The 24,625-nt window shown below is 48.6% G+C and overlaps 1 protein-coding gene across 3 annotated transcripts in view; it reads left to right on the forward strand.

Moving 5' to 3' along the window:
- Positions 1-24,625, forward strand: part of PHC2 (polyhomeotic homolog 2) — a 92,670-nt gene that overhangs the window by 61,650 nt on the left and 6,395 nt on the right. For all 3 annotated transcript variants that reach the window (XM_053660381.1, XM_053660380.1, XM_037149318.2), the window contains 5 exons: positions 4,283-4,698; positions 4,975-5,140; positions 21,594-21,796; positions 23,492-23,621; positions 24,194-24,308. In XM_053660381.1, the coding sequence (XP_053516356.1) occupies positions 4,283-4,698; positions 4,975-5,140; positions 21,594-21,796; positions 23,492-23,621; positions 24,194-24,308 (1,030 nt within the window). The remainder of the gene's footprint in view (positions 1-4,282; positions 4,699-4,974; positions 5,141-21,593; positions 21,797-23,491; positions 23,622-24,193; positions 24,309-24,625) is intronic.

Below are 24,625 nucleotides of genomic sequence, written 5' to 3' on the forward strand. Positions count from 1 at the left end.
AGAGCCCCAGACCAATTCATTCCCTGGAGTGTCTCCTTTTAGCTGGGCCCTGATTCATGCAGTCCCCAGGCCTGTCCCTCCCCGACTCCATAGCAGAAGAGGCTGGTGACGCCTTCCAAAGCTGTGGCTCAGGTCCTGTGGGACCAACCCTTTGATCCTGAGGAGTAATGAACTTTTTAGCAACAGGGGTAAGGACCTAAAATGGGTCCAGGAGAAAAAGTATTGGACCTTAGGGAAAAAGGAGGAAGGTCCAGAGACATTCCTGTGGACCTTAATTCCATACACAGATACGCCCCCCCTGTAGCTGTAGGGGAGAGGGGTGAGGCCCCCCAAGAATCATGGCTTCGGTGGGAAGTGCCTCCCTTCACCAGCCCAGACTGAGCTGGCGGGGTGGGGGCGGGAGAGAATCCACGAGTCTTACCATGATCAGCAGCTAACATTTGCTAAGCACCTGCAGACTTGCAGGGTGTTGTGTTGGACAGTGCGGAAGAGAAAAGGAACATAAAAACCTTCCAGCTGAATTAAAGCCACTTTGATTTTTTAAAAAAAGAAGCGCAAGTCATCTTTGACTGAAAAACCACGCAGGCTGGTTGGATGAATAGGGAATAAACACGCAAAAGAAAGTATTTCTAATTTAATCTAAGACACCACTGATTGTAAGATGTACCATCGTTTTTTTAATTCCAAGAAAGAAAAGCACGGCCGATAAAACCAACACCGTCAACTGTGTACGTGCCCAGTTCCAAAGATGGTAAAAAGGGAGGTGGGGGAGACAAGACTGTATCTTTAAGAATCAGTGAACTACATATACAAGATGGTACACATTAGATCACAAGTGAAAAAAAAACGAAACAATAAAAGCATTTAGGAATTCTGAGGGGAAACTCACAACTGAGAGTTAAGGCCACGAGGAAGAAAGCAGGAGCTGAGGCGAGGCCAAAGCAGCTGATGCCGTGGATCAGGGGAGCGGAGGAGGGCACTCCGGAAAATGGAAGCACGGAAACCGAAGCCAAAAGGCACCAGGGAATGTGACGTTTACGGACAATGGGCAGAGCCAGTAGTGTGGGCTGAAGGTCAGGCAGGAAAGCAGTGAGCAGAGGTCGGACAGAAGGAAGGTCTGCAGTAAACCAGGACGCTGAGAAAATTAAAGCAGTCTGTAGAGTGACACTCATTAACCCGCGTCCTGACTCTGGAGGGGACAAGGTTTGTGGGACAGACAAGCTGGAGCCCCACCCTGTTTGTCATTCATTCATTCATACATTCAACAATACTAATTGAGCATCTACTAAATTCGAGGTGCTTTGAAGGAGACAAATGAATCCCATTAAGTCTGCTGACTAAGGGAGAAAAGGGAAATGACTGGAGACAGGTATTGTCATTTTAAAGACGATGACACAGGCACAGAGAGGCCTCGTGACTCACCAGCATCCCACTGCTGGTGAGTGGTGGCGGAACTAGGATTCAGTCCAAGCGTCCTGACCCTAGAGCCCACGTTGCTGGGAATGCGGCGTCTCTGAGGGCGCTGCAAAGCAGAGAGACCCCGAGCAGCAGCTCAGAGAAAGGAAAGAGTCCAGTTGTCTGCAAAGGCAGGGAAAGAATGACAAGAACTTGATTTGTGGCACTCTAGACAGTATGAGGCAAGACATAAACTCCATACAGGGGACAGTGAGCAGTTAAGATTGCTTGGATCAAAGAAATGATAAAAATTGAAAGGTTAAGTTTGTGTTGTAAAAAGATCTTAAACGGTAGGGGCTTTAGGCAGCTGCAGACAAATGGGAATCCCTGACAGCTTCTCATCAGGGACCAGATCTGTGCACTAGGAAGATTAATTTGCAATCATCTGTAAGGTGGGATGTAGAGAGGAGAAACTAGAATCAGGAAGAACCATTAGAAAGTTATTGCCAAACTTTGTATCTAAGGATTTTTGACCCAGCATAATGCTGGAGTTAATTTGTAGCATTTGCTTTTGACCAACGTCAAATGTTAAGGATGTATACTTTACCCAAAATACTTTGGGATCTTTGAACTATGAACTTATCTAAGCCTTCGTGAGCTTTGTTTACAGCCTTGGCATATACTAGCGTCATTTGTTCTAAGACAATTGCCTCTAGCTTTTCATGAGCAGCAGGGGATGGGGGAGAGGAAGGGAGGCCCAGGGACGGAGGCCTCTCTAACCTGTTTTTTTTTTTTTCACCTTACAAATCCTGAATTTTCAACTATTTTCCTGTGGTAGCCACCCCCATCAAATTGTAAAACTGGAAGAGATGTATGTGATCACTGAGCCTCTCGTTCCACAGATAAAAACTGAAGCCCTGAGGAGGAAAGGGCCGTGCCAGGCCACCGGTTCTCTCAGCTTCTCTGATCCGCACCGTCTCTGGCTCTCACCTCTGAGGGGCAGTGCCTGGACTGACTCTGTTCCCGGCCCCGGACTGCATGATTTTGTAATAAGGGAGGAGGTGTCCTTGAGTTTTCAGTGAGGCTAAGCGTCATTCTTCCGATCTTTTGGGCTTCCAGAGCTTAACAGGGCAGGGCACGGCATCCACAATATCTCAGGTGCCTTATCAACAGTCACCTTAAACACTGCTGTCTGTGACATTTGCCTGATTAACAGTCTCTCCCTGATGGTTACGTTTTGTGCTATTCAGTGTGGAATTAGGAGACAAGGCTTAGGCTGGGGCCAGGGGCAACTTAGAATCACCAAATGCCTGCTGGCAACTTCCATTTGAATTTTCTATCATCACCTCAAACCCAACACCCCCACCATCGAGTCTCTCTCTTTCGTCACTGACTGCCATCCCCACTGCAACCCTGTGGGCATCCTTGTTCCCTCCCTCTCTGCCTCCAACAGTCAGTCACCAAGGATCACTTTCTTTTTCTCTCTTTCCCATTCCTACTGGCGTTCTGCTTGGAGCTCCATGCTGGGCTGTGATGAGGTAGTTGGAAACTTGCATGTAAGTCGACAAAATTCAAGAAGGAAGGTACCTCCCCTAACTCAGTTTGACATCTGCTTCCTTTGCACCTGTAAGCATCGCAAGATTCTTTCACATGTTAGCTCAGGACCCAGGCTTTGCCTTCATCCTCATTGGCTGGGAGCCTTTGGTTGTAAAACTCTATTTGTGAGCACCCAGCTGTGGCCCCCCATGCTGGCACGGCACCACCCATCTCTGCTGGCTCTGCCGCTGCGGCAGTCTGCGCAGGGCCACTTCCAGGTGGGGCAGATTCAGCTGAACTGCCCTCATGCTAGGCTGGCCTGGAAGCCACCAGATCAAGAGTAAGCAATGTGAGGACAACCGATTTCTGAGCTGAATTTCCTGCAACCCTACTGTGTACGAGGCATGAGCTAGACACTGAAGGGATTCCTAAAAAGTATAAGAATTCTCACCTCAAAGAGTCGGCCTGGTTAAAATGGAGGAGGAAAAGGCTAGCGACAAATGGCAATGTGTGAATTCCACTCCAGCGCAATCAGTTTGCTTAGCACCCATCTAGTGCCAGGCACTAAGCGAGGTTCTGGGTAAAGAGATACATGATAGTTTCGACTCCGAGGGGTTCTTGATCTGGAAGGGAAGAAAGCTAAGGCACAATTAGAGCTCACTGTAATACACCTTATTGTCACAGAGTTAGTAAGCCCAAGACACTCTCAGAACCCAGTCATTTTAATTACAGCCAGAAATGACTGAACAGGACTGTGTCCCAGGCTCTGCACTGTGTGCATGTCGTCATTTTCTCTCATTCTATTCACATGGTTTCCACCCTACCCCACAGCCCCATAATATGTAACAGAAGGGCCTGGTAGTTGAGCCCTGGTCCACCTCCAGCCTCAGTCTGAGGACCGCTGGTGCTTCCTGGAGGAGGCCAGCCTGAGCAGAGCCAGAAGGGCGGATACGAACTAGCCAGACAGAGCAGGGCTGGGCAGCGGGAGGCTGCATGTACTGAAGCCGTGGGGAAACACAGGGGAAGGGCATGGAGGGGAGAGAGAACATGGCACACTAGAGAACCCAGTGTTTCTCTGCACAGCCGGAGTGATCAAAGCCTTCACAGAAGAGGTGAGTTTGCTTTGGGCTTTGAGGAACAACCAAAGGTCCAGGGTTTCAGCATAGGACAAAAGCAAGATCAGAGAGAGAGAAAGCAGGCCATGGCAAGGACCAAGCCCGGCTCTAGGTGAGAGCAATAGACACCGAGTTTGGGAATCCACCTTTATGTGGGTGTGGGAGGAGGCACAGCTGGGGGACATAGCAGAAGACAAGGTCAAGCCACGCCACCTACCCTGGTTTTTCCCCTTCAGCCTACACCCAACTGCAGCCACACCAGCTCCTCCCGCAGCCATCTTCAAAGCACCTGCAGCCCCAGTTTGTGATCCAGCAGCAGCAGCAGCCACAACCGCTGCAGCAGCAGCCCCAGCAGTCACGGCCCGTGCTCCAAGCCCAGTCCCACCCCCAGCTCGCCTCAGTCCCTCCGAGCGTGGCCCTGCAGCCCGGCCCCGAAGGCCACGCTGCGCCTCTAGGCCCAGTCACACCCACCCTACCTCTCCAGTGCCCCGCTGCCAACCTGCACAAGCCTGGCAGCACCCAGCATTGTCACCCTCCCACGCCTGACGCTGGGCCTCACAATGGATATCCTGAGGGCCTGTCCCACACCCCTCAACGCAGGTTCCAGCACGCCTCAGCTGTCATCTTACAACTACAGCCGGCTTCACCCGTGGTGAGTGAGACGGTGCCAAGGCTCAGGGGACAAACGAGGGGCGGGGTGAGTACTCAGCCCAGGTAATCCCACAGCCCCCGTTTGGGTGCGTTTCTGGGTGGGCTGAATGGTGAAGTCCTTTGGGTATTCCAAGAAAGAAAAGGGGCCTCTCTCTCATTTGGGGCTGGCTAAATCTTCACGTCCTTGCCTTCTTCCCAAGCTCCACAGAAACAGGGGAAATGTCCAGCACGTAAAAGCAATTCATGGGAAGATCATCTCTGTCCTGTCCCCTAACAGCCCCCGCAGTGCACCCCCGATGACTGGAAGGAAGTGGTGCCTGGGGAGAAGAGTGTGCCTGAGACCCGGTCTGGCCCATCACCACATCAGCAAGCCATCGTCACTGCCATGCCTGGTGGCCTGCCTGTGCCCAAGAGCCCGAACATCCGGCAGTCCCCAGCTCACGGTATGAAGTGCAATGGGGCCCTTGGGGGCATGGAGAGCATTAGCCCTCCTTGTCATCCCTGGCGCATTGCCCTGGGCATCAGTAACGGAAGGGACACCATCGCAAGCCCAAAGAGGCCACAAGGAAGCTGGGTAGGTGAAACCGGGGGATGCGGGGGTCCAGGAAGAGAAAAGTGAACCAAGGCTATAATGAAAGGGGTCCCAGCAAGTATAAGGGTAAGAGGACAGAGAAGGAGAAGGGTAGTTGAAAACTCTGGATGCATACTTTGGGGCCCGCACATCACTGCCGTCAGACATGTCTGCATATCCGCTGCCCGTGTGAGAGTTCAGGCAGGTATCTGGCTACCTCAGTTCTCTGCTTCACTTGGAATGACAGGGAGTTCTTGAAATTGGGAGCATGGCAAGATGTCTGTGTAGCTCAAAGATAAGAGAAATAAATGCCTAGGGGGAGCTTGAAGGGGATTCAGAATGAGTTCAGCTCATGGGAAGCATCTTCGAAGGAACAGTGCTCAGCTCTTGGATCCCCATCTGCCTGCCTGCAAGTGCCCAGTGACCAGTGGACTTTTCCATGGCCTGGGTTTCAGGAGGCTCTGCTGGGTCCCTCTACCCTGATGGGAGAGGCACAGCAGTAGCTCTGCTCTTGCAGTAATCCATTTGCCTGCCTTCCCCTCTCTGCCAGTGTGCACAGCAATCTCGGCCCAGATCTCAGTGACATTCTGAACCATTTGCTGCCTACAACTCAGGGAGGTATATCCGGTGTATTGGACTGTGCACTGGGGTGGGGGTGAAGAGAGCCAACGGAAAACAGTATGGAAACTGGAGGAGAAATTAGAAGAATAATACTTTAGGAAAAAGTAGGGGGTAAAGGTTATAATGAATGGAGGACAGGGTCAAAGAAAAGGAAAGCAAAAGAACTGGAGAAAGAACATTAGAAAACTCAAAAGACAGGAAAGAGGTCATCATTCTCTTGGCACACTTGCAAGATAAGGGGTTCATCGTTTTTGAAAAACAGCCCATTCCACTGTGGAATTGCTCCAATTATCAGAAAGTCCCTCTTCAAATGAAGCCCAAATCTGTTCCCCAGAACTTCCACCACTGGCTGGGATTCTGCCTTGTAAATTGTAACAGGGTCCATCTCCTGCAGCGTTGCAGACAGTTATCATTCTCTTTCCTCTTCCTCCCATTAAAGAAAGAGAGAGACAGACAGAGAGAGAGAGAATCTCCAGGCTAAATATCTGACACTTCTTTTCTTTTTTACCTACCATATGTCGAGACCTCCCATTCCCCACCATTCTGGTCATCCTTGCCTATGCACTTTCCACCTTTTCATTAGTTCTCTCGAAGTGTAACCCCCAAAATTAACCACCTTAATTCCAAATGTAAAAAGCCACTAGCCACCATAGGTTGGCACCTGGACTTCACTGTATAAGCCCTTCAAGGAGCAGGACTGCTTCCTCCATCTGCACGGGATGGTAAGGAGGCACCTCCTCTGTGCCAAGTACTGTTCAAAGTTTTCCTTTCCTACAATCACAACCCCAAGAAGGAGATATTATTGCCCCCATTATTTAGAGGAGGAAACAAAAAGCTTAAAGAGGCTCTAGGTCACACAGCCATGAAGAGGCAGCATTGAGACCAGCTCCAAATGTGACCCCCTCACTGCCCTTCATCAGGACATTGCACGTGTGGCCCCACATTAGCTGCTCCGCCCAGGGGGGTGACACTGTTGGGGCACAGAGTGCTGTGCCATCTGAATTCCAGAGGCCTGGGTCTGGGTTGGTTTTTTTTTTCGGTTTTTGTTTTCGAGGTTTCTCTTTACATGGACCACTATCATCCCAGGTCCCCCCAGTCTCAAACTCGTACCACTTACATTTTGAGCCAAAATAGGGTTAATTATGTGTGTTAAATGTTACTTTATGAACTTAGCCCCTAGTTCTAGCCTAACAAGAAAATGGTAATAGTTAATAGCTAACATTTACTGGGCCCTCTCTGCGGGGCTTCACGTGTATTTCCTCATTTAATCCTGACAGTAACCTTCTGAGGCAGAAACTTTTATCACCCCCATTTTAAAGATTAAAAAACTGAGGCACAGAAAGAATATGTGGTAGGGCAGGAAAGTTTCATATCTGAAGTCTGTTATTCGTTATACTAACTCCTCTGCTTAACTTTGCTATATGTAAATCATGTGGCATGTTTGCTTTGTCTTTAACCAATTTGCTGATAGAAATACTGCATAGGATCTAACTGAGGACACATGCCCTGTCTGAAGGTTGGTGATAATCAACATTCTTTATTCAAGTCTTTGTTCTCCAGCAACCCCTAAGTGAACTGATATTTGCCTACCTTTCTCCCTCTTGTCTATAAAGCCCCCCACAATCTCTTTCTGTAATCTAATCAAGATAATATACACATAATAAACAGCCTGCTCCAGAGGTACTACCTAATGAGAGAAGTAAGCTTTGCTTACAGTGGAAACTTGTCAGCCACCCGACATTTAACTCATATTTAGTCTGTGTGCATTTGAATGCCTGCTCTGTGCAAGGCCCTGTGGGATGGGACGTAAGACATAGAGAAAAAAGTCTGCACCCTACCTTCAAGGAGCTTGAGGTCTACTGGAAAAGGTGAGAAATGCACAGGAAAAAATATACACAATAAAAAGTAAAATGTGATAAATGCCATAGAAGGCTTATAAGTAAGTGCTATAAGAGGGAAAAGTTACTGCCAGGTGCAGAATACCAAGTTGGATTTGCAGAGAGGAAATGGCATGGTTCCAGAGCAGGGGCTGGCAAATGACACCCCAGGGACCAAATCTGCCACATCGCCAGTTTTTGTACAGCCCACAGGAGAGTGACATTTTTTTACATTTTAAGATATTTAAGAATAAAAAGAAAAATAGTACTTTATGGTACATTAAAATTACATGAAATCCAAACTTCAGTGTCCATAAATAAAGTTTTATGGGAACACAACCGCATGTACTCACAGACATGTTGTCTGTGTTTGCTTTCTCCTGCTACAACAACAGAGTAGTTGCAGCAGAGACAGTGTGGTCTTCAAAGTCTAAAATATTTACTCTCTGGCCCCTTACAAAAGAAGTTTGTCCACAACTGTTCAAGAGTCTAGACTTTGAAGGGCAGGCAAGACCTGGGTGTGCAGAGTTGGGGAAAGGACATTCCAGGAGGGAGCAGAGGAGGTAAAGGCAGGGAGTCAGGAAAGTGTGGGCATGTGTGGAGAATAGAGAGGAAGGGAGAGGAAATATGAATATTAATAAAGAAAGGCTTTGAAATTTAAAAAAATACTAGAGGGGAAAAAGGGGAATGGGGAAAAGAGAAAGGAAGTGAAGTAAACAGTCAGGGACATAAAATAAATGTAAACGTGCAAACAAAGAAAAAGAGATGAGGGAGACCTGAAGGGAAAAGAGGGAGAATATGAATACTAAAAAAGGCAAGAATGGGAAAATGTTGGGAATAGAGACAAATAAATTATGCAGAGACTCATGTTATCTACTCAGCACAAAGCTGGGGGTAAGATTTGTGAGTCAAGTATGTCTTGTATCCCCCACAGCTCCTAGCATATCTACTCAATGAATGTACTTCACCACGACAGTTCAGTTTAAACCAGTGCGGCTTAGGAAAAGAGGTTAACATATATTGGGCTCCAACTGTGTGCCAGGCTCTGCTGGCAATTTATTTAAATGTCCTCAGTTAACCTTCACGGTAAGTCTAAGAGTAGGCATTATCCCCATTTATGGAGGTGTAGCTGGATCACTTTGATCATTACTTGACCTCTCTGATCCTTAGTTCCCAGTGGGGAGGATAATGACCACTTTGTCAAGGTTATTGTGAACATTGAGAGTGCGTGCATGTACCGCTTGACCACGCAATTACTGATAGTTGTTATTATTGCCGCCGCATTGGTCGAGACGGGAGTCCCAGTTCCCCCTACGCTAGTGGGGAATTTTGACCCGGCTAAGGCGGAGGTCCCTACGGTGTCGCGTTAGCCTCCTCAAGACAAAATCCTACATCCCTAACCCACCGCAGGCCCCGCTGTCTCTTCCGGAGGCCGCGGGGCGGGGCCCTGGCGACCGCACAAAGGAAGCGCGCGGCCCAGCTTCCGCGCTGGCGCCCCGCCTCCCAGAGTCCCCGCCCCTGCAGCCCAAGCCCCGCCCCGCGCCTCACCCCGCCCCCGGCAGAGGCAGCCGCGGGAGCCCTGTCGGGACGCGCCGCATTGTCTCCGCGGCGGTTGCAGTCCTCAAGCGCCCGCCGCGCGCGCGCGCGCAATTCGGCCGCCGCTCGTGCCCCCGCCCCGGCCTCGCGCCCCCACCGCCCTTTGTTGACGCCGGCCAGGCCGGTGCGGTCGGATGCGCCGCGGCAGCCCCGGGCCCCGGCTCGGAGGCTCCCGGCGGAAAGGAGGCGGCCCGCCCGGGCCCGGGACCCCGCGCGAGGCGGCGCCCGGCCAAGGGGCTGTGTAGGCCCCGCCCGGCCAGGCCCAGCCGGGCCCTGGACAGGTCAGTGCCCGTGCGGGGGAGGGGTTCTTGCCAGAAAGGGTCCTTCCTCGGCCCGCGCTTGTCGCGCTGGAAACCAGGCACCGCCCTCCGGTGCCACTCCAGGCCCGGGCCTACTCGGTTGCCAGGCCGTGCCAGCCGGCGACTCTCGCCCTCTCGGCGCTTGGGCGGTGTCCTGCGACTCCCTACCTCGTCCGGGACCCTGCCTATCCCTCCCTCCCTTGGAAGCTTCAGTGTCAACCTTGGCGTGCCAAACGCTTCCGTATGCCTCCGTCCTTACGAGTCCCCGCACACCCCCACCCCCGCGGGACGGCGATTTATCCGGGGGTGAATGGTCCGTTTAAGGGCCAAGGCTGCTGGCACCAGCTGTACTCCATCGATAGGGTACTTCTATCTTGCAGGGGCCGAGGCTTCGCTGGAGAGTTTTGTTTTTAATCTAGTTCAGTCTCCCGAGGTTTTTAATTGGATGGAAAGGGACAAGCTGTTCTGTATCTGTCCTCTCTTCCATTTTTAGAAGAGCGTTTTCTCTTTCCCATGCCAAATGAAGGTATAGTAATATGTGTTAATCCTTTACATGAAAATCGGGATTTGTGAGATTTTTCTATTTAAGTGCACAGAGGGAATATTTTCCCAAGGTCAGGTTGCAAACTAATGGTGAAGCTACAGTCTGAACTCATATCAGTCTGTGCCAGTGATACCCTCACCATCCCTCCCCCACCCCCTTATGATTTCACTGGCATGACTGACACACTTCCAGTTCTTCTGATCAACTTTCCTTTTCTTCCTACTCCATACTTAGAACGTTTACCTTCTCTCTGTGCTGCCTACACACTCTTATTCCTTCTCCTGCTTTACAAATCAGCTTTCCTCTTCAGTATCTCCCACCCTAGATTTTTAATCCTATTAGCATATTGGGCCCAGAGGGTCCCTTGTAGTGACAGAAGCTACCGACCTAAATCCACCATATGTCCTCGATTTTTCTAGGACAGCCACAATTTAAAATATTCCACCTATTGTCTATCAGCCTATGTGTCTCAATTTTTCTTTTAGAAAATAGTCTCTTTAACTGTGTCTACCCTGCTGTCCGGGCCTTTTCCAGCCATTTGGCTCTGGGGCATATGACTGGGTAATCCAATTATCATTCACCTGGGATTTTTCTTCCCCTTCTGAGTCAACTAAAGGTCGGAACTGCCAGGATTTCTAGGTGAGTCTGAAATAAGAGTAATGAGGCAAGAAAATTCCTTGTTACTCCCTCATTTCTGCCCTGCCCCCCACCCTCCCCATCTTTTGTACCAGTACAGGGCAGCAGACCTGTAGCAGTGGCCACTGAGTATGCTTAGGTTTAGGTCACAAGGGATGTAGGTTTTATATCAGTTTGACTAGAATAGAAAGTAACTTACTGTACCGGTGATATAGCAAGAGATTGTCTTGAGCCTTCCTTAAAACACCTGCACAGCTGAGTAGTTTTGGTTTCATTCAGTTAGATTTAATCCACCTCTGCGAGGCTTCTGCTTCATAGAAAGAAAGCGTTGTCCTGGGCACTGTGGAAGATATAAAAGTGATTTCCCCACACAGCCCCCAAACATCTGGATCTGTATTTGGAAATATGCACACTTTTGAATCAGCTGATAAACTGTGTTTTCCACTGTTTCTGTACCTAAGTTCCAGCCCCTGCAAGTTGGGAACAAGAGCTTCTGGTTTGGCTCATTCACAAGGGCTGGCTTGTTTTACGGAGGGTCCAGCAGATGGGTAGTGGTGCTCTTTTGGCACCTGCCCCTTCCAGGCTCTCTCCATCATGTGAGCTCTGCCCCTCGGCCCACCCAAGATCTGTTTCCATACACACTGGGAAAACAGATGCCTTTTTTCTCCAGCCTTAATCTTGAGAAAGTAGGCAGTTTTCTTAGTCCACTTTTCTGTTGTTCTTGAATTGGTTGCTCAGTTGTCCAGCTGCATTTTCATGAGCAGTCTCCCGTTCTCGCCCTCTACTTTTTTATTTTTTAAAGCTGTTTTAATAAATATTGGTGTTTCATCATGTAATCACCTCCCAGCCCTTTCCACTTCTCTTCCAGGTCCTGGCTTAATTTCTAACTTAATCTTGTCAGGGACACTCAATATGTAATATATTATTTCCACTTTCCTTAAAGTAAAGAGGAAAGGAAACTCCAAGTCTTCTTCCTTCTGTCCCCATAATAATCCTCTTCAGCCATCTTTTCTCTGCATTTCAGCGGCGGATAAACTTGTAAAAAGGTGTTTGTAATGCTTCACGTCCTCTCCCACTAGCTTTCTGGTTTGAGCCAGCTGACCCCAGGACTTCTCTTCCTGCCACCAAGCCCCCTTCCCCCATCTGTGACCCTGTGCCTGTTCCTCGCTCTGGCACAGCCCCAGAATCCACTTTTTCAGACCACATCCTTTTTCCTGCCTTACTCATTTCCTGTCTCGGACACTTTGGATCCCTCGGTTCTGATTTTTCAGAGGGAGAGAGAATAGACTAAAAGGAATAAATAGATGAGTTGTCTCGTAAAATTAAACTCTTACCTCCAGTCTTGCTGTCACATAGCTTGTCCCTTCCCTAGGTTTTCTTATTTAAAAAACAAAACAAAACAACGAAACAGTTACTGTCTCAGAATCAGGAACTTCTATCTGTGAGTTCATACATGCCCCCCCCCCTTTTGCAAATGTATACAGAGGATAACTTGACTGCCTTAGACTCTTCCTAGCCTTTGCTGTTCTTTGGTCTGTGGACCTCATGCTAGGCATTCGGTAACCACTTCCTATGAAAGCCCTTTATTTATAGATAGCATGGAGCAGTAAGTCAAAATAAGACTAAAATTTAAAAAACGAGAGAATAGGATGGTGGTTCCAGGTCTGGTAATACTGCTCCATGTTGATATGCTGTTTACTAAGGGGTTTCTTCCCTCCTCATTTTAGTCCCAGTGTATATTAAAGCTCTCCCAGCTGTTCAACACCACTTAATCTCCAGACAGATCTGGTCTCACCCACAAAAAGAATCTCTTCTGGAAATATACATCTAAAATGAGAGAAGGGAAGTGAGTCTTCATAAATGATAGTTCGCTTTTATTCTTTTTAGGCTGTTTTGCAACTGGAAGAGGAAGATGATTTTCTGTGGTCAGGAGGAATCTTACAAAAGTGGTTGTAGCGAGATGCTTTTGTGTTTTCCACCCCCATGGAAAAGCAGGGTGAGGACTGGCTACCTTATGCAATCAACTCTGATGAGTCCTTTGTGCCAGTAACAGAAATGACTTTCTCCGCAGAGATTTAGCAACGTGTTTGATGATGATGTCAAAGCCAGACTGCCCCTCAAGGGAGAGGTCTGAACATGTGTAGATTGATGCTTTAAATATTTTTATGGAATGGTTTAAACTACAGTATGAGTCACCAGTTGAGAAGACTGTGTTTTCTGTTAAATTTAAAAGTGTGCCTGTTTAAGATAACTATTTAAAATTTAAATAGGTGCAGGCCCTGGCTGGTGTGGCTCAGTGGATTGAGTGCTGGCCTGAGGACTGAAAGGTCGCCAGTTCGATTCCCAGTCAGGGGACATGCCTGGGTTGCCGTCCAGGTCCCCAACTGAGGGTGTGTGAGAGGCTACTGTTTCCCTACCTCTTTCTTCCTTCCCCTCTCCCTAAAAATAAGTAAAATTAAAAAAAAATAGGCACAGGTTTCATTTTAAGCACTGACTTATTTTAAAATTTCAATTTGAATTACATTATATTAAAATTTTCAATTTGAGCTACATTAGATCACTGATTTGATATGTAAAAATACTCAGAAGCAAATCTTTCATTCAGCCTTCTGACATTTCGGGAATTGTTAGGAGAATAATCATTTGTTTATCCAAGACAGCAGCCTTACGGATCCTGGACACTCCCCTCATCGATATAGTTCATCAATAGTCATGTAACTAACAATGGTCAGGTTTTAAAGGTAAAAAGTGTAGTTAAGAAACATAGCGTTAATTCACATAATATAATAAACTGTTGCTCTGTGATTAAATGTAAGACCATCTAGGCCAGCATAGTAAACTTAATATTTTTTTGTCCCCTTCCAAATTATTTATAGTTAGTGAAAAAGAATGTGCTTTCTTATACTTTGAAGTCAGATGATTTTTTTTAGTTCAGACAAGTCCAACGCAAGAGAACGCTCTCCCTACCCCCGCTGCAGGAATGCCCGCAGTTCCACACGCTCGGCCAGTCTCCCAAGCCAGGTCCAGGTGTGTAAAGAGTCCCAGTTTGCTATGATGTATAATGATTTTCTTTAAAGTGAACACCTGTTTCTTGAATGATCTGCTTCTTTGCAGTGAAAGTTACTATATCGTCTCTCAAAAAACTATGTGTTTTAGATACTATATCATAACCAGTTCTTCTCCAGTGCATTAGGAGAACCAGGCCTGATACTGAATATTGAGACTGTTGGCAGGAAAATGAGAGCCCATGACTTCTTTGAGCTATTTTTAAAGCTTTAGTTACAGGGCCATTATGTCTCAAATACTGTATAATTATCCCTAATTAGTGATATCTTTAGCATATTTGAAATCATCCATATGTGGTCTAAACCCACACCAGTTATATTAAGACATTTTTAGACAATCAAATGATACTTCAAATCAATACAAAATTAATGCAAATCAAGTATTTCTAAGATGAATTAAGTCCACATTTCTAGGACTCCAGTCATCACTATTAATCTTTCTATCAGTTGATTGGTAGCAAAGTAGGGTCACGGAAAGTTTATACCGTTGTTACAGGAAGGTGGGGGAGAGGCAGTGTTCTGGGAGAGCGGGCGTTATCGACAGGGTTGATTTACAAGGTAAGTATCACCCAGCCCACTACACAGACAGACAGCCAGGACTCAGTGTCTCCCTCTGCTCCCACTCCACCACCATTTATGGAAGAATTCTAGTGATCCTCAGGGTGGTGATTAAATAAATAAATGAGGTATCGTGCCTTTCCATGTTGTCATTCTGAAAGTAATTAGGGAATTTACTAAGTAGATTTCTTTTGGTAAACTGTTATAAATTCATCTTCCATGATTTTATCTTCAGCTGTAAGAGACTGATTTCCTGATCTCTCAGATCTCCGTGATGTTAATTAACCCTCCTATGTCCAAGTCAGGCCCGTTCCACTGTGTTGTGCCTGCGTTATCTTAATCCTCATTGAAGCCATGTGAGACGGGGATTAGTGCCCCATTTTACAGGTGAGAAAACTGAGGCCTAGAGTAACTGGCTCAGGATTACAAACTGTAGGATTTCAGCCTAGTGCCTTTCTGATCCCAAAGTCTTAACTGCCAGTGTGGCACTGCTTCTAAATGCAGCCACTGCCCAGGATTTCCTTTACTACATAATCTCACAAGACAGGCAGTATGGTTCGCACTGGCATGAGTGATCCAAGATAGAACCAGAAAATGAATCCAAGTCTGACCCAGAGCCCATGCTTTTTCCACTCTGCCTTTCATCTCTGCAGTGGGGATGCCTATCCTGTTGGTTGCAGGCATTTTCCTGTGAAATCAGAGCATCTGCTAGAGCACTGACACAGAGAATATGCGGGGCCCTCCACCTCCCCTTAGGACCATCCCCACTTAAGTAGAATTCTGAAAACTCTCCCTGACTGCCTGCACATAGCTGTTATTCCTGATGGCCTGTCCTGTTGGTCATCCTGTGGTCCTGCAGATGCTGCTGCTGAGCCAGATGTGGTTGTGGAGCCGCAGTGCCCGCCTTGCTTCTGCAGCTGCTTGGAAATCTCCCACTGCTCCAGCAGTCCCGAACCGCCTGGGGGAGGGTGGCTGTTCGCTCCATTGATTCCTTCCTTCATAGCTGGGGGTGGCAGCTTGGAAAACATTCAGCTGTTTACAATTTGGCTTATGTACACTTTAGCTGGGGATCGTGGGTGAGTCAGTAGGGCTGCTCCCTTTGCCCGTGTCCTAAGAGACAGCATGAAAGTCAGCTGTATGGTAATGGCTTCCAGTGCGGAGGAGGAGCCCTCCCCAACAGATGCCTTAACCAGAGTTGCTCAGCCAGATGCTTAAGATCCGAGAAGCAGGTCTACTCTCCAATCCTCTTCACCCAGACTCATCAAGGCCATTTTGCAGTGACACTGAGGGCAGGTCTGGGGCCACTGTCCTCTCATAATGCTGGCTGGCTCCATGACTGGATAGCTCAGCCCTTTGCTCAGTGAAGTGCCCCAGAGGGAGCCTCCTATCCCAGCCGTTACTTCTCCTCTCGGAGAGGCACTCGGATCAGGCTGCTGCTGTTTGCAGATCTGGAGAAAGTGCCCAGGGGAGCAGGACGGTGATGGCATCTGTGTGTGTGGGGAGCTTGCTGTGTATCCTCGAGGCAAGGACGGCTTCCTTGGCTGACAGCAGAATTGAAAAAGTCATGAACATTTGGCCTCGTCTCCTGCCTTCTGGCACTCAGGGCGCCCCTGAGGGTGGGATGGGGCCTGCAGTTTTTCCCAAGAGCTCCTTTTCTGTGTTTTAGAAGGTAACTGCCTTTCTAATGAATTGCATCTAGTCTTGCCTCGTTTCTAAAATGCACAGTAAACTGTGCACACTTTTCCTCATCTGGAAAATTAAGATGTTACACTGAGGCCATTCTAACTCTCATCACTGGGGATCTAGCACCCAGGGTCCACAATGATTACTCCCCACCCCACCCCTCCCACTGAACCCTGTCTCTAAACTGAGAAGAAAGCTGTCAGCTTATCTGAGTGATTCACAGTAAGGTGTGAGTGACCACAGGTGTAATTTGCATTTTAAAGAAGTGTGTTAACCAAATCCATCTCTTTAATTGATAGACTCTGTCAGGATCCCAGGATAGAGCCCCCACTCCTTCCCTCCCTCCCCGCTTTCTCCCTCCTCCCCCTGCTCCCCACCTTTCACTAGTACTGGCCCCCCCACTTCATTTTCCTACCCTCCCCCTAGGGAGTGGGGGAGAGATGCCAACCAACTGGTGCTTGTGAAATAGCTTGCCCCCCCTTCACCTTCAGAGTGGGTTCGATTTCTTTAGTGGCCCGGACATAACTGAGCTCCAGAGGGTGGCCCACAGACATTTCCACAAGGACTGTGCTGCCTGCCCTGAGCTTCCCACGCTGGGGTCCTGCCCACCGCCCAGCCCAGTGCAGTCTCCATCAGCTGCTCTCCACTTCCAGGTGTGGTTTCCCTGGGGCTCACTTTGCTCAGGCTCTCCCTCGAGCAAGTGGTCCTTAGGGGTCCTGCTCTCCCCCACCCTGGGCACATGTCTGGCCTGCTAAGCTGAGGCACGGTGAGCAGGGCTTCGGAGCCGGGGAGGGGCCTGGAGGGGACGCTCTGTGTGATTCAGGGAGCCTCGCTTTCCCATTTACCCAGCAGAATTTGCTGCAGGCCCATGGCCCATGTTACCGCCTACTCTGCTTCCTTAAACCCTCTAAGTCCACTAGCTCTAGCTTATTCCTGCTACAGCCAAGCAAGGGTAGTTAGAAGTCTTGTAGGTTAAAATACCGCCTCTCCTCAGGTCTAGAGAAAGTAGGAATAAGCGGAGGCCATGCTGAGGGGGTGGAAGGAGAAGTTCTGCTTGGCTCCCATTTCCTCTGAAGTCAGGTCTTCAAGGCAGATAGAATGAGCAGCCAGGCCATCTGGCCGTTCATTTAGTAGTAGTAAATACTAGTACTAAATGTGTTCCGGAATAACTGGTGATCTTTGTCTTACTGTGCATGTGCAAAACATCAGACCTGGTTCTGAAGTGGTCCGGGTTTTGCATAGCTGGGGCCGGCATGAGCTCTGTTTTCCCAGGACAGGAGAGCTCATCCTCCCCAGACACCTGCCCATGGTTCCTGAAGGCCTGGCCATTTTTATAGGCATCTCCTGGCCTCAGCTCCTAGGGGTCATCCTTTCCAAGTGCCTGGAGTTGGTGTAAATGTTTCCCTGCCTTAACGGGAAGAAATGGGCCAGGGAATCTCTTACACTTCTTCATATTCATGTACCCAGAAATGCCACTCTTACAGACAGTTAGCAGCCTAGCTGCTCTCCAGTCATTATAGCCTCAGAAAGCAATCAAATCTCAGCTGTTGGCAAGTTGCTTGTTTTGAGACCAGGGAGACCTGAACGCTCTACCGCAGCAGCACAGACTGAGATCAAGGGTTCCACATGTTCCAGCCTAACAGACATTACGAATCTGTCGTGTATTGGATGCTGGGTTAGCCCCTGATTGTAGACGTGGCGAAGCCATAGCCCCTGCCTGAAGATACCCGCTCTGCTAGAGATGGGGACCCACTCCGATGCACACCACTTCACAACAGGGCCGTGGGGCCCTGTTTTATCGTGCCCCACAAGGGCGGTTTCTGCCAGAACCTCTGAATGAGACCTGAACTGAGAAGCAACCTAGAGGATGAGACATACATTACGTAATGATTCCCCCAGAACATACTGTTCTCTTCATTCTGCTCTGAATACTTGGGCCTTTGTGGTCAGCTTCAGTTATAAGGCTAGATTCTACCTCCCCCCCAGCACTACCATCACTGAAGCCTGGCTTTGCTGGCGTCCTGCCGTCACCCTCCAGATTTCCAAGTGCCTAACTCTGTATAAAGGCATTTGAGACCCCTGGGGATCCCAGGCATCCTTTTTAGCCCAGGACTGGTCAAGAGACTTGAATAAGGAAGAATCCCAAAAGAAAAAGTATTGCCTTGTCTCTCTTATCTGGCCTCCAGGACAGCAGGGCGGGTTTCTGCAAGTTTCCCTGTTAAGTGCTTTCCTCCAGCCCAGCCGCAGAGCAGCCTGGGAGCACAGGGAAAGAGATTAAGTTAATCACAGTGTGCTGAACTTGGTAGGGGTGAGATTGTGTTTGGTCATTCCAGAAATAGCCCAAACGCCTTTGTTATTAAAGCAGATGATGAGGCATTGGCTACAAGATGAATGTGAAACACAGTATCCGAAAACTCATAGGTCATAAAACTTTTTGGTCCTGTGGGCCCAGTCTCCCCTGTAACCTGCTTCAGTCATGATGGAGTGACAGTTCCTAATGTGAGGGTGAAAGTGTGTATCCGTTCGTTGACTCTGGCCGAGCTGGTGAACGTATCTATTCACTGACGTATTTGGTATGTGAGAAGAATCTGACCTCAAAGGTGGTTTCCCGCCTGACAGTGTGCACTAGTAGGCACACGTCTGAGAGACTGGAGGGAAGGGATGAAAGGGGCAGGAGAGAAATCAGGCAGGGACAGGGACCCTGTGAAAGGAGACAAGGGATCAGAGCCTGTTCACTGATGAGCCCCAGTTGCAAAGAGCAGGAGGTGGGAGTGACCCCAGAATTTAGGGAAGAATGGATTAGTTCCATAAAGGAATTATAAACTGTAACAAGGAAGTCACTCATTCCCCTGCACCTGTCTACAAAAACAAAAACCTTACTAGCCTGACCTCTTAGATAAACACACTTGATTATTACATTAGCACCGACTGGGTAGACTTTAAAAGACACAGGCAAAGAGACCTCGGATGTTGATGAATTTTCATATAAGAAACAGTTGAAAGAGCAGAAGGAGTTTTGCCGGGCAGGGGGAGAGATTCCGGGGACACGAGTGACACTTTGTGGCACCCTGAGCAGTTCCTGGTGTGCGAGCTCCACACCGCTGTTCCCTGTCTCATTTACAGCACCCACAGCAACACTGTCGGGTAAGTAGTATTGTCTTCGTTACAGCCAGTGAAACCGAGGCTCAGAGAACAGTGAGGATTTGCCACTAATTCACTTTAGTGACAGAACGCGGACTCTGAGATAGGTGTAAGCTTGTGTTTTTGCCTGTTGCACAAATGTGACTAGCCTTGTTCTGTGGGGCGTGAAGGAACAGAGCCAGGGTGAGTGGGCAGAAATGAACAGAAGATAAATTTTGGGCTCATTTTAAGGAAGAACTTTTTCACTGAACTGCCCAAGGTGGGGAACACCTGCTGCTTCAGAGGCAGTGAGTTCCTTTGTCACAAAAGTTAAACAAATGCCAGAAAACCACTGGGTGGGGGTATTACAGGGCAGATTCAAGCATCAGTAAGGGGTTGGACCAGACTTTCTACACTATGATCTGTAGTTCATTAGAGTAACCAGGGAGTATTTTACTGTGCTCTAATTAGAAAGAAATAGCCATTATCTAAAAATAAAATTTTAACTTGCATTATAAGCTTCCTATTTAATATTTATTCATTACTTTAAATAAACTATATTAAATTTGAATTTTTAAAGCATTTCAAAGCAGAGAAAATGTAATTATGTCAATGCAGACTTCCATATTTAAAACTTAAAGGCAGAGAAAGGCAACTTGATTGATTATGTAACTAACCCTGTCCACCTAGTCACTCATGGTTTGTTAAGGAAAGATTTTTTTTTCAGTTTCCAAACACCCTTACAATTTAGAAAGACTCCAAAAGAGGGAAATTTTTCTATCTTTACAAAAAAGCCAAAGCTGTAAATACTTAAGGGTTTTTTCCGACTTGCTGGTGTGATTGTCAGCACCAAGAATAATTGTTTAAATCTCATCAGTTCCGTCCGTCGGCTGCCTCCTGGCCATCGTGAAGCTGACGCAGTTGGGGTGTGGAGGCCTGCGTATGGCAGGCAGGTGCCGCAGCTCTGCTCCTGTTCCCCACGAAAGCTCTTCCCTGACTCACTGAGCATTAGTACTGCTGGGCAGTAAAATGAGCTATTACAAACCTTTCCTAAAATGAGTTTATTGTTATTTCTCCATGCTGCATAATTAGACACCATGAATTCCTATGGTGGGATTTTGAATCTTTAACCTTAAATAAGAGCATGTTCATATAAAGTTTTGTGCAAAAATTATTTGACTAATAAATGCACTGAAATCATTTTTAAAGTGTGTAACAGACACAAACACACACTGGGTTACACCGATATTAATAGCTGTTGCAATAAAGAAATGGCTTTTTCACTCCCCACCACACCCCCACTTTTTTAGGAAGTTCCAGATTAAAGCAACTTCGGCTCCCTGGGCAGCAGTGGTGGTAGAGAATGGCCCTGGGGGCAGGGAGGGTGTCTGTCAGAAGTGAAATGACAAAGTCTTGCACCTCTGAACCAACTCCCAAGGGACGGCTCCTAAGATGTGCTGTTGGCAGTGGAGAAGAGGAGGCCCATTGTAGTGTGGTTCTGCCTCGTCACACTTTTCGGGGTACCATTAGGTCTTTCAGAGAAAGCCTAGTGGTCCACTGAGAACTTGGGAAAGGTTGTCCACGGAGGGGAGAGGGAGGAGTCTGGTTGGCTGAGCACCAGACTGGACCTGGAACTGAGAACAGGGCGAGAGGCTGGACTGAGGTGAGCACGGGGCCAGCAGAAACAGCAAACACAGCTGCAGCTCTGCCTAGCAGCCTCCTTGGTAGAGGAACGGAATGCGTGTGTATCTTAATGCAGTGACCCCAAGTAAGCATTCTCTGAACAGTCAGGTCTGCGTTGCCGTGTTGACTTGGGGCTCAGCCTCCCCAGTTCCTTTTGCATCGATTTCTGAGACTTAGTGCTTTGCATTTCACAGGACACTTTAAATCTAATCCTTTTCTAAGGAACCTCATAGAAGTTTCACTTACCCTCTCTCCCCCAAACTCTGTTATCAGCCCTAGCCCTCTCCCTAGTTCAGCCTTTCCCCCTGGTTTCAGGTATCAGCTTTAATACATTTTCTCCCTTGAACTAAATGTCACTTGGCCATATCAGTATTGACCAAGTTCTTAACACAGTTGGGAAATTTAAAAAACAGGGCTAGCTGATTAGATTACTTGCACTGTACAACTAATTCAAGTCTCACCTGGTGGTGTGTCCCTTGACACCACATCCTTGTTAAATAGGTAGTTGAGGGCGGAGGCTGCTAGGTTTGTGTTGTCATTTGGCTCCACAGAAAACGCCAGGGGCACACTGAGCCCTGCTCTCCTTCTGGCCTGGGCCTGGGCCTGACCTCCCTGCTTGTGTTTCCCTACTTTCTTTGTGCAGAGACAGGGCAGGGCATTGTTCATGCACTGACCGACCTCAGCAGCCCCGGCATGACCTCAGGGAACGGAAATCCTGCCTCCAGCATCGCCGGCACTGCCCCCCAGAATGGTGAGAATAAACCACCACAGGCCATTGTGAAACCCCAAATCCTGACGCATGTTATCGAAGGGTTTGTGATCCAGGAGGGGGCGGAGCCTTTCCCGGTACGGACTACTTCTTTTCCCCTCTTTTTTCTTTCTTTTCTTTCTTTCTTGTTTTTTTTTAAAGTATATTTTGGATGTGTATTAGAGTATTTTACATTTCCATGTAAAATTTCCAAAAATGTGAAAAAGTTGTTCTTTCCCTGCTAATTTTCCCCCAAAGGAATGTCAGAGCCAGTTTCTTCCTAGGATTATCTTCCTAAGGCTCACAAGGGGTTGGTGATCAGGAATAATTGGCAAAACCCCTTGTTTAGAAGTTTCTACACACAGACTCAGCTGTGTCCCGCCTGGTGACATGTGACCCCCACTTGGCTAAGAGAGAGTTCACCTTCTGGTGTTTGGTGGACTTTGGGAAATGAGACCCTGTTCAGTTTGGAATACCAAAGCCTCTGAATGGCAAAATTTTGGCCAGTTAAAGAACAAAAGAAGAGAATTCTTAACATACATCTGAAATGAAGAGAATAGGATTGTAGCCTGTGGACGGAGCCTTGAAAGGGGAGTGAATGAGAGTGAGGGGCATCTGAGAAAGGGCACAGTCAGGTGTCTCCAACTAAAGCATAAGACCAAAGGGAAATATAAAAGAATCAAGAAAATGGCTCATTGGAACAAAGCAGCCAGAGCCAGTTCTGCTCCTGCAGACTGGTGAGGACAGGTGGTACTGCTCTGTGGGTGGGAGGAGCCTGGAGCCAGGTGCACAGAGGCCCTCTTGTGATAGAATGAGCTGACTGTTGGAGACATACGATCCTCACGGGGTGCCATCTGCCTTTTGCTCATTCTTCGGAGCCATGAGTAATTTGAATAGTCAGCAGAAGACTCTTAAGCTTGATTAACTGAGCCGGGTGACCTGCCCTTCTGAAATGCCAAAAGACACGCGGGTTCTTGTCCTCTTTCCCTCTGGAGGGCATGCACAGCCTGTGGCAAAGTGACCCCCTGGAGCCCGAGCTGGGAGTCGCTCTAGGCCTGTCACAATCCCTTCCCTCACTGGGCTCTGTCTCCCCCTTGGCCTCCTGGAGAAACACCAGGAACCAGCTGACCCCTCGGTGTAGATGTAGCAGCAGCAACACCCTGCTCTGCATCTACATCACCCCAGTGATCGGCCATAGAGCTGCCCAGGCAGAGGCAACGAGGGCGGGAACGACTGGGCCAGCCTGGGATCCTTGCAGCCACAGACGGCATTTGCTCTGTAGCCCAGAGTCCTTTTTTTTTTTTTTTTCTGCTCTCTTCCATGGCTGTGTACAGCTCTGGCTTGTGTGGGGCTGTGGTAAGCTAGAGAACAGTAAGACATCTAAAATTGGTTGCTGAGTTGCCCCGCCTCACTCGCACACTCACACACGCAGCCTCGGCCGTGCTCCCGCCCGGTGACTGTGTGAGCCCTGGGTCTGGGAGCCCGCTCTGGCAGCGTGGGAGCCTGCACTCAGCCTTCATCTCTGCCCCGAGATACTTGGAAGAGTAGATATTTTCCCAGCCTCCTGAGCCGTCCATTATTTCCTGGGTTGAAGCCATCCCTATATCCCTATAGTTCATTGTCTACTGGTGTCTTGCCTCATGAGCTAACGGCAAAATGGGCCTTGAGCAGGGGATAGTTGGGTGATGATGTCGGGCTGGCATGCTTTATATATGTGATTTTGATGAGGCTGGATAGCAAGGAAGCATCTCCCCCCCTAACCCTCGTGGCCTCCATGTCACCATGTCCTCTAGGTGGGACGCTCGTCCCTGCTGGTGGGGAATCTGAAGAAGAAGTATGCACAGGGGTTCTTGCCTGAGAAGCTTCCACAGCAGGATCATACCACCACCACTGACTCCGAGATGGAGGAGCCCTATCTGCAAGGTAAGCATCTCAGACCCTGAACGCTAAGGCCTCCTGCTTTGGCCAAACAGGACGTAGGAGAGTCTGCAAGAGCAGGCCCTGCACACTTTCTTGGAGTCTGTGGAGGAACTAAATGGTTTGGTTTGGTTCCTAGTTGGGCTGCATATGAGAAGGCAGCCAGTCAGTGTCTGTCTGTCTGTCTGTCTGTCTGTCTGTCTCTCTCTGTGTATGTGTGTGTATCTCTCCCTCTCTTTCTTTCCCTCCCTCCCTCAGCCTCTCCCTCTGCCTCTCCCCCTAAAGGCAATTTTTTTATCCTCAGATGAGGATAAAAAATTTTTTTTGTTTAAAAAGGGAAAGCAAAACACGTCAGGTGTCCCAGAGGCATCATCAGACACCTTTGGGTGGTTTCCAGGGAGGGAGATAGTCATTCCAAAAACAGTGACGAGGGAGGTTTGGCGTTTTCGAGCTACACTGCTGCTACGTGTCACACTCTGGGGACACGAGGAGGCAGAACAGCAGGGAGGCCCCTGCGATGGGCTGTCGACAGTCCTGTGGGAAGTGCTCATCCTCCACATTTTGTACTTCTTCCTCAGAATCCAAAGAGGAGGGTACTCCCCTCAAACTCAAGTGTGAGCTCTGTGGCCGGGTGGATTTTGCCTACAAGTTCAAGCGTTCCAAGCGCTTCTGTTCCATGGCTTGTGCAAAAAGGTGAGTGGCCTCGGCCCCCCACACCGCAGTGGTGGGCCCAGCCCCTTCCCTTTCCTCAGGATGCCCCTTTGTACCCTGCTCCTGTGTCCCACCCCCTGCAGTAATAGTGGAGGCCCTGGCTGTGGCTTATCCAGCTGCTTCCTTGGCCTGCCTGGAAGCAGCACCATGTCACTAATTCACCAAAGAACTCCCAGGAGCAGAGCAGAGAGACAGCAGCAGAGTCGAGGAAAGGAGGCAGTGCCTTAGCTTGGCCGGCCTTCCTGGGTCCCCCGGCACCCAGCCTCTTTTCCTGCCCACACCATAGGGTGCACCTTCCA

This window comes from Artibeus jamaicensis, unplaced genomic scaffold (assembly GCF_021234435.1).
Source record: "Artibeus jamaicensis isolate MK-2021 breed Jamaican fruit bat unplaced genomic scaffold, CSHL_Jam_final scaffold_847, whole genome shotgun sequence".
Taxonomy (NCBI): Eukaryota; Metazoa; Chordata; class Mammalia; order Chiroptera; family Phyllostomidae; genus Artibeus; species Artibeus jamaicensis.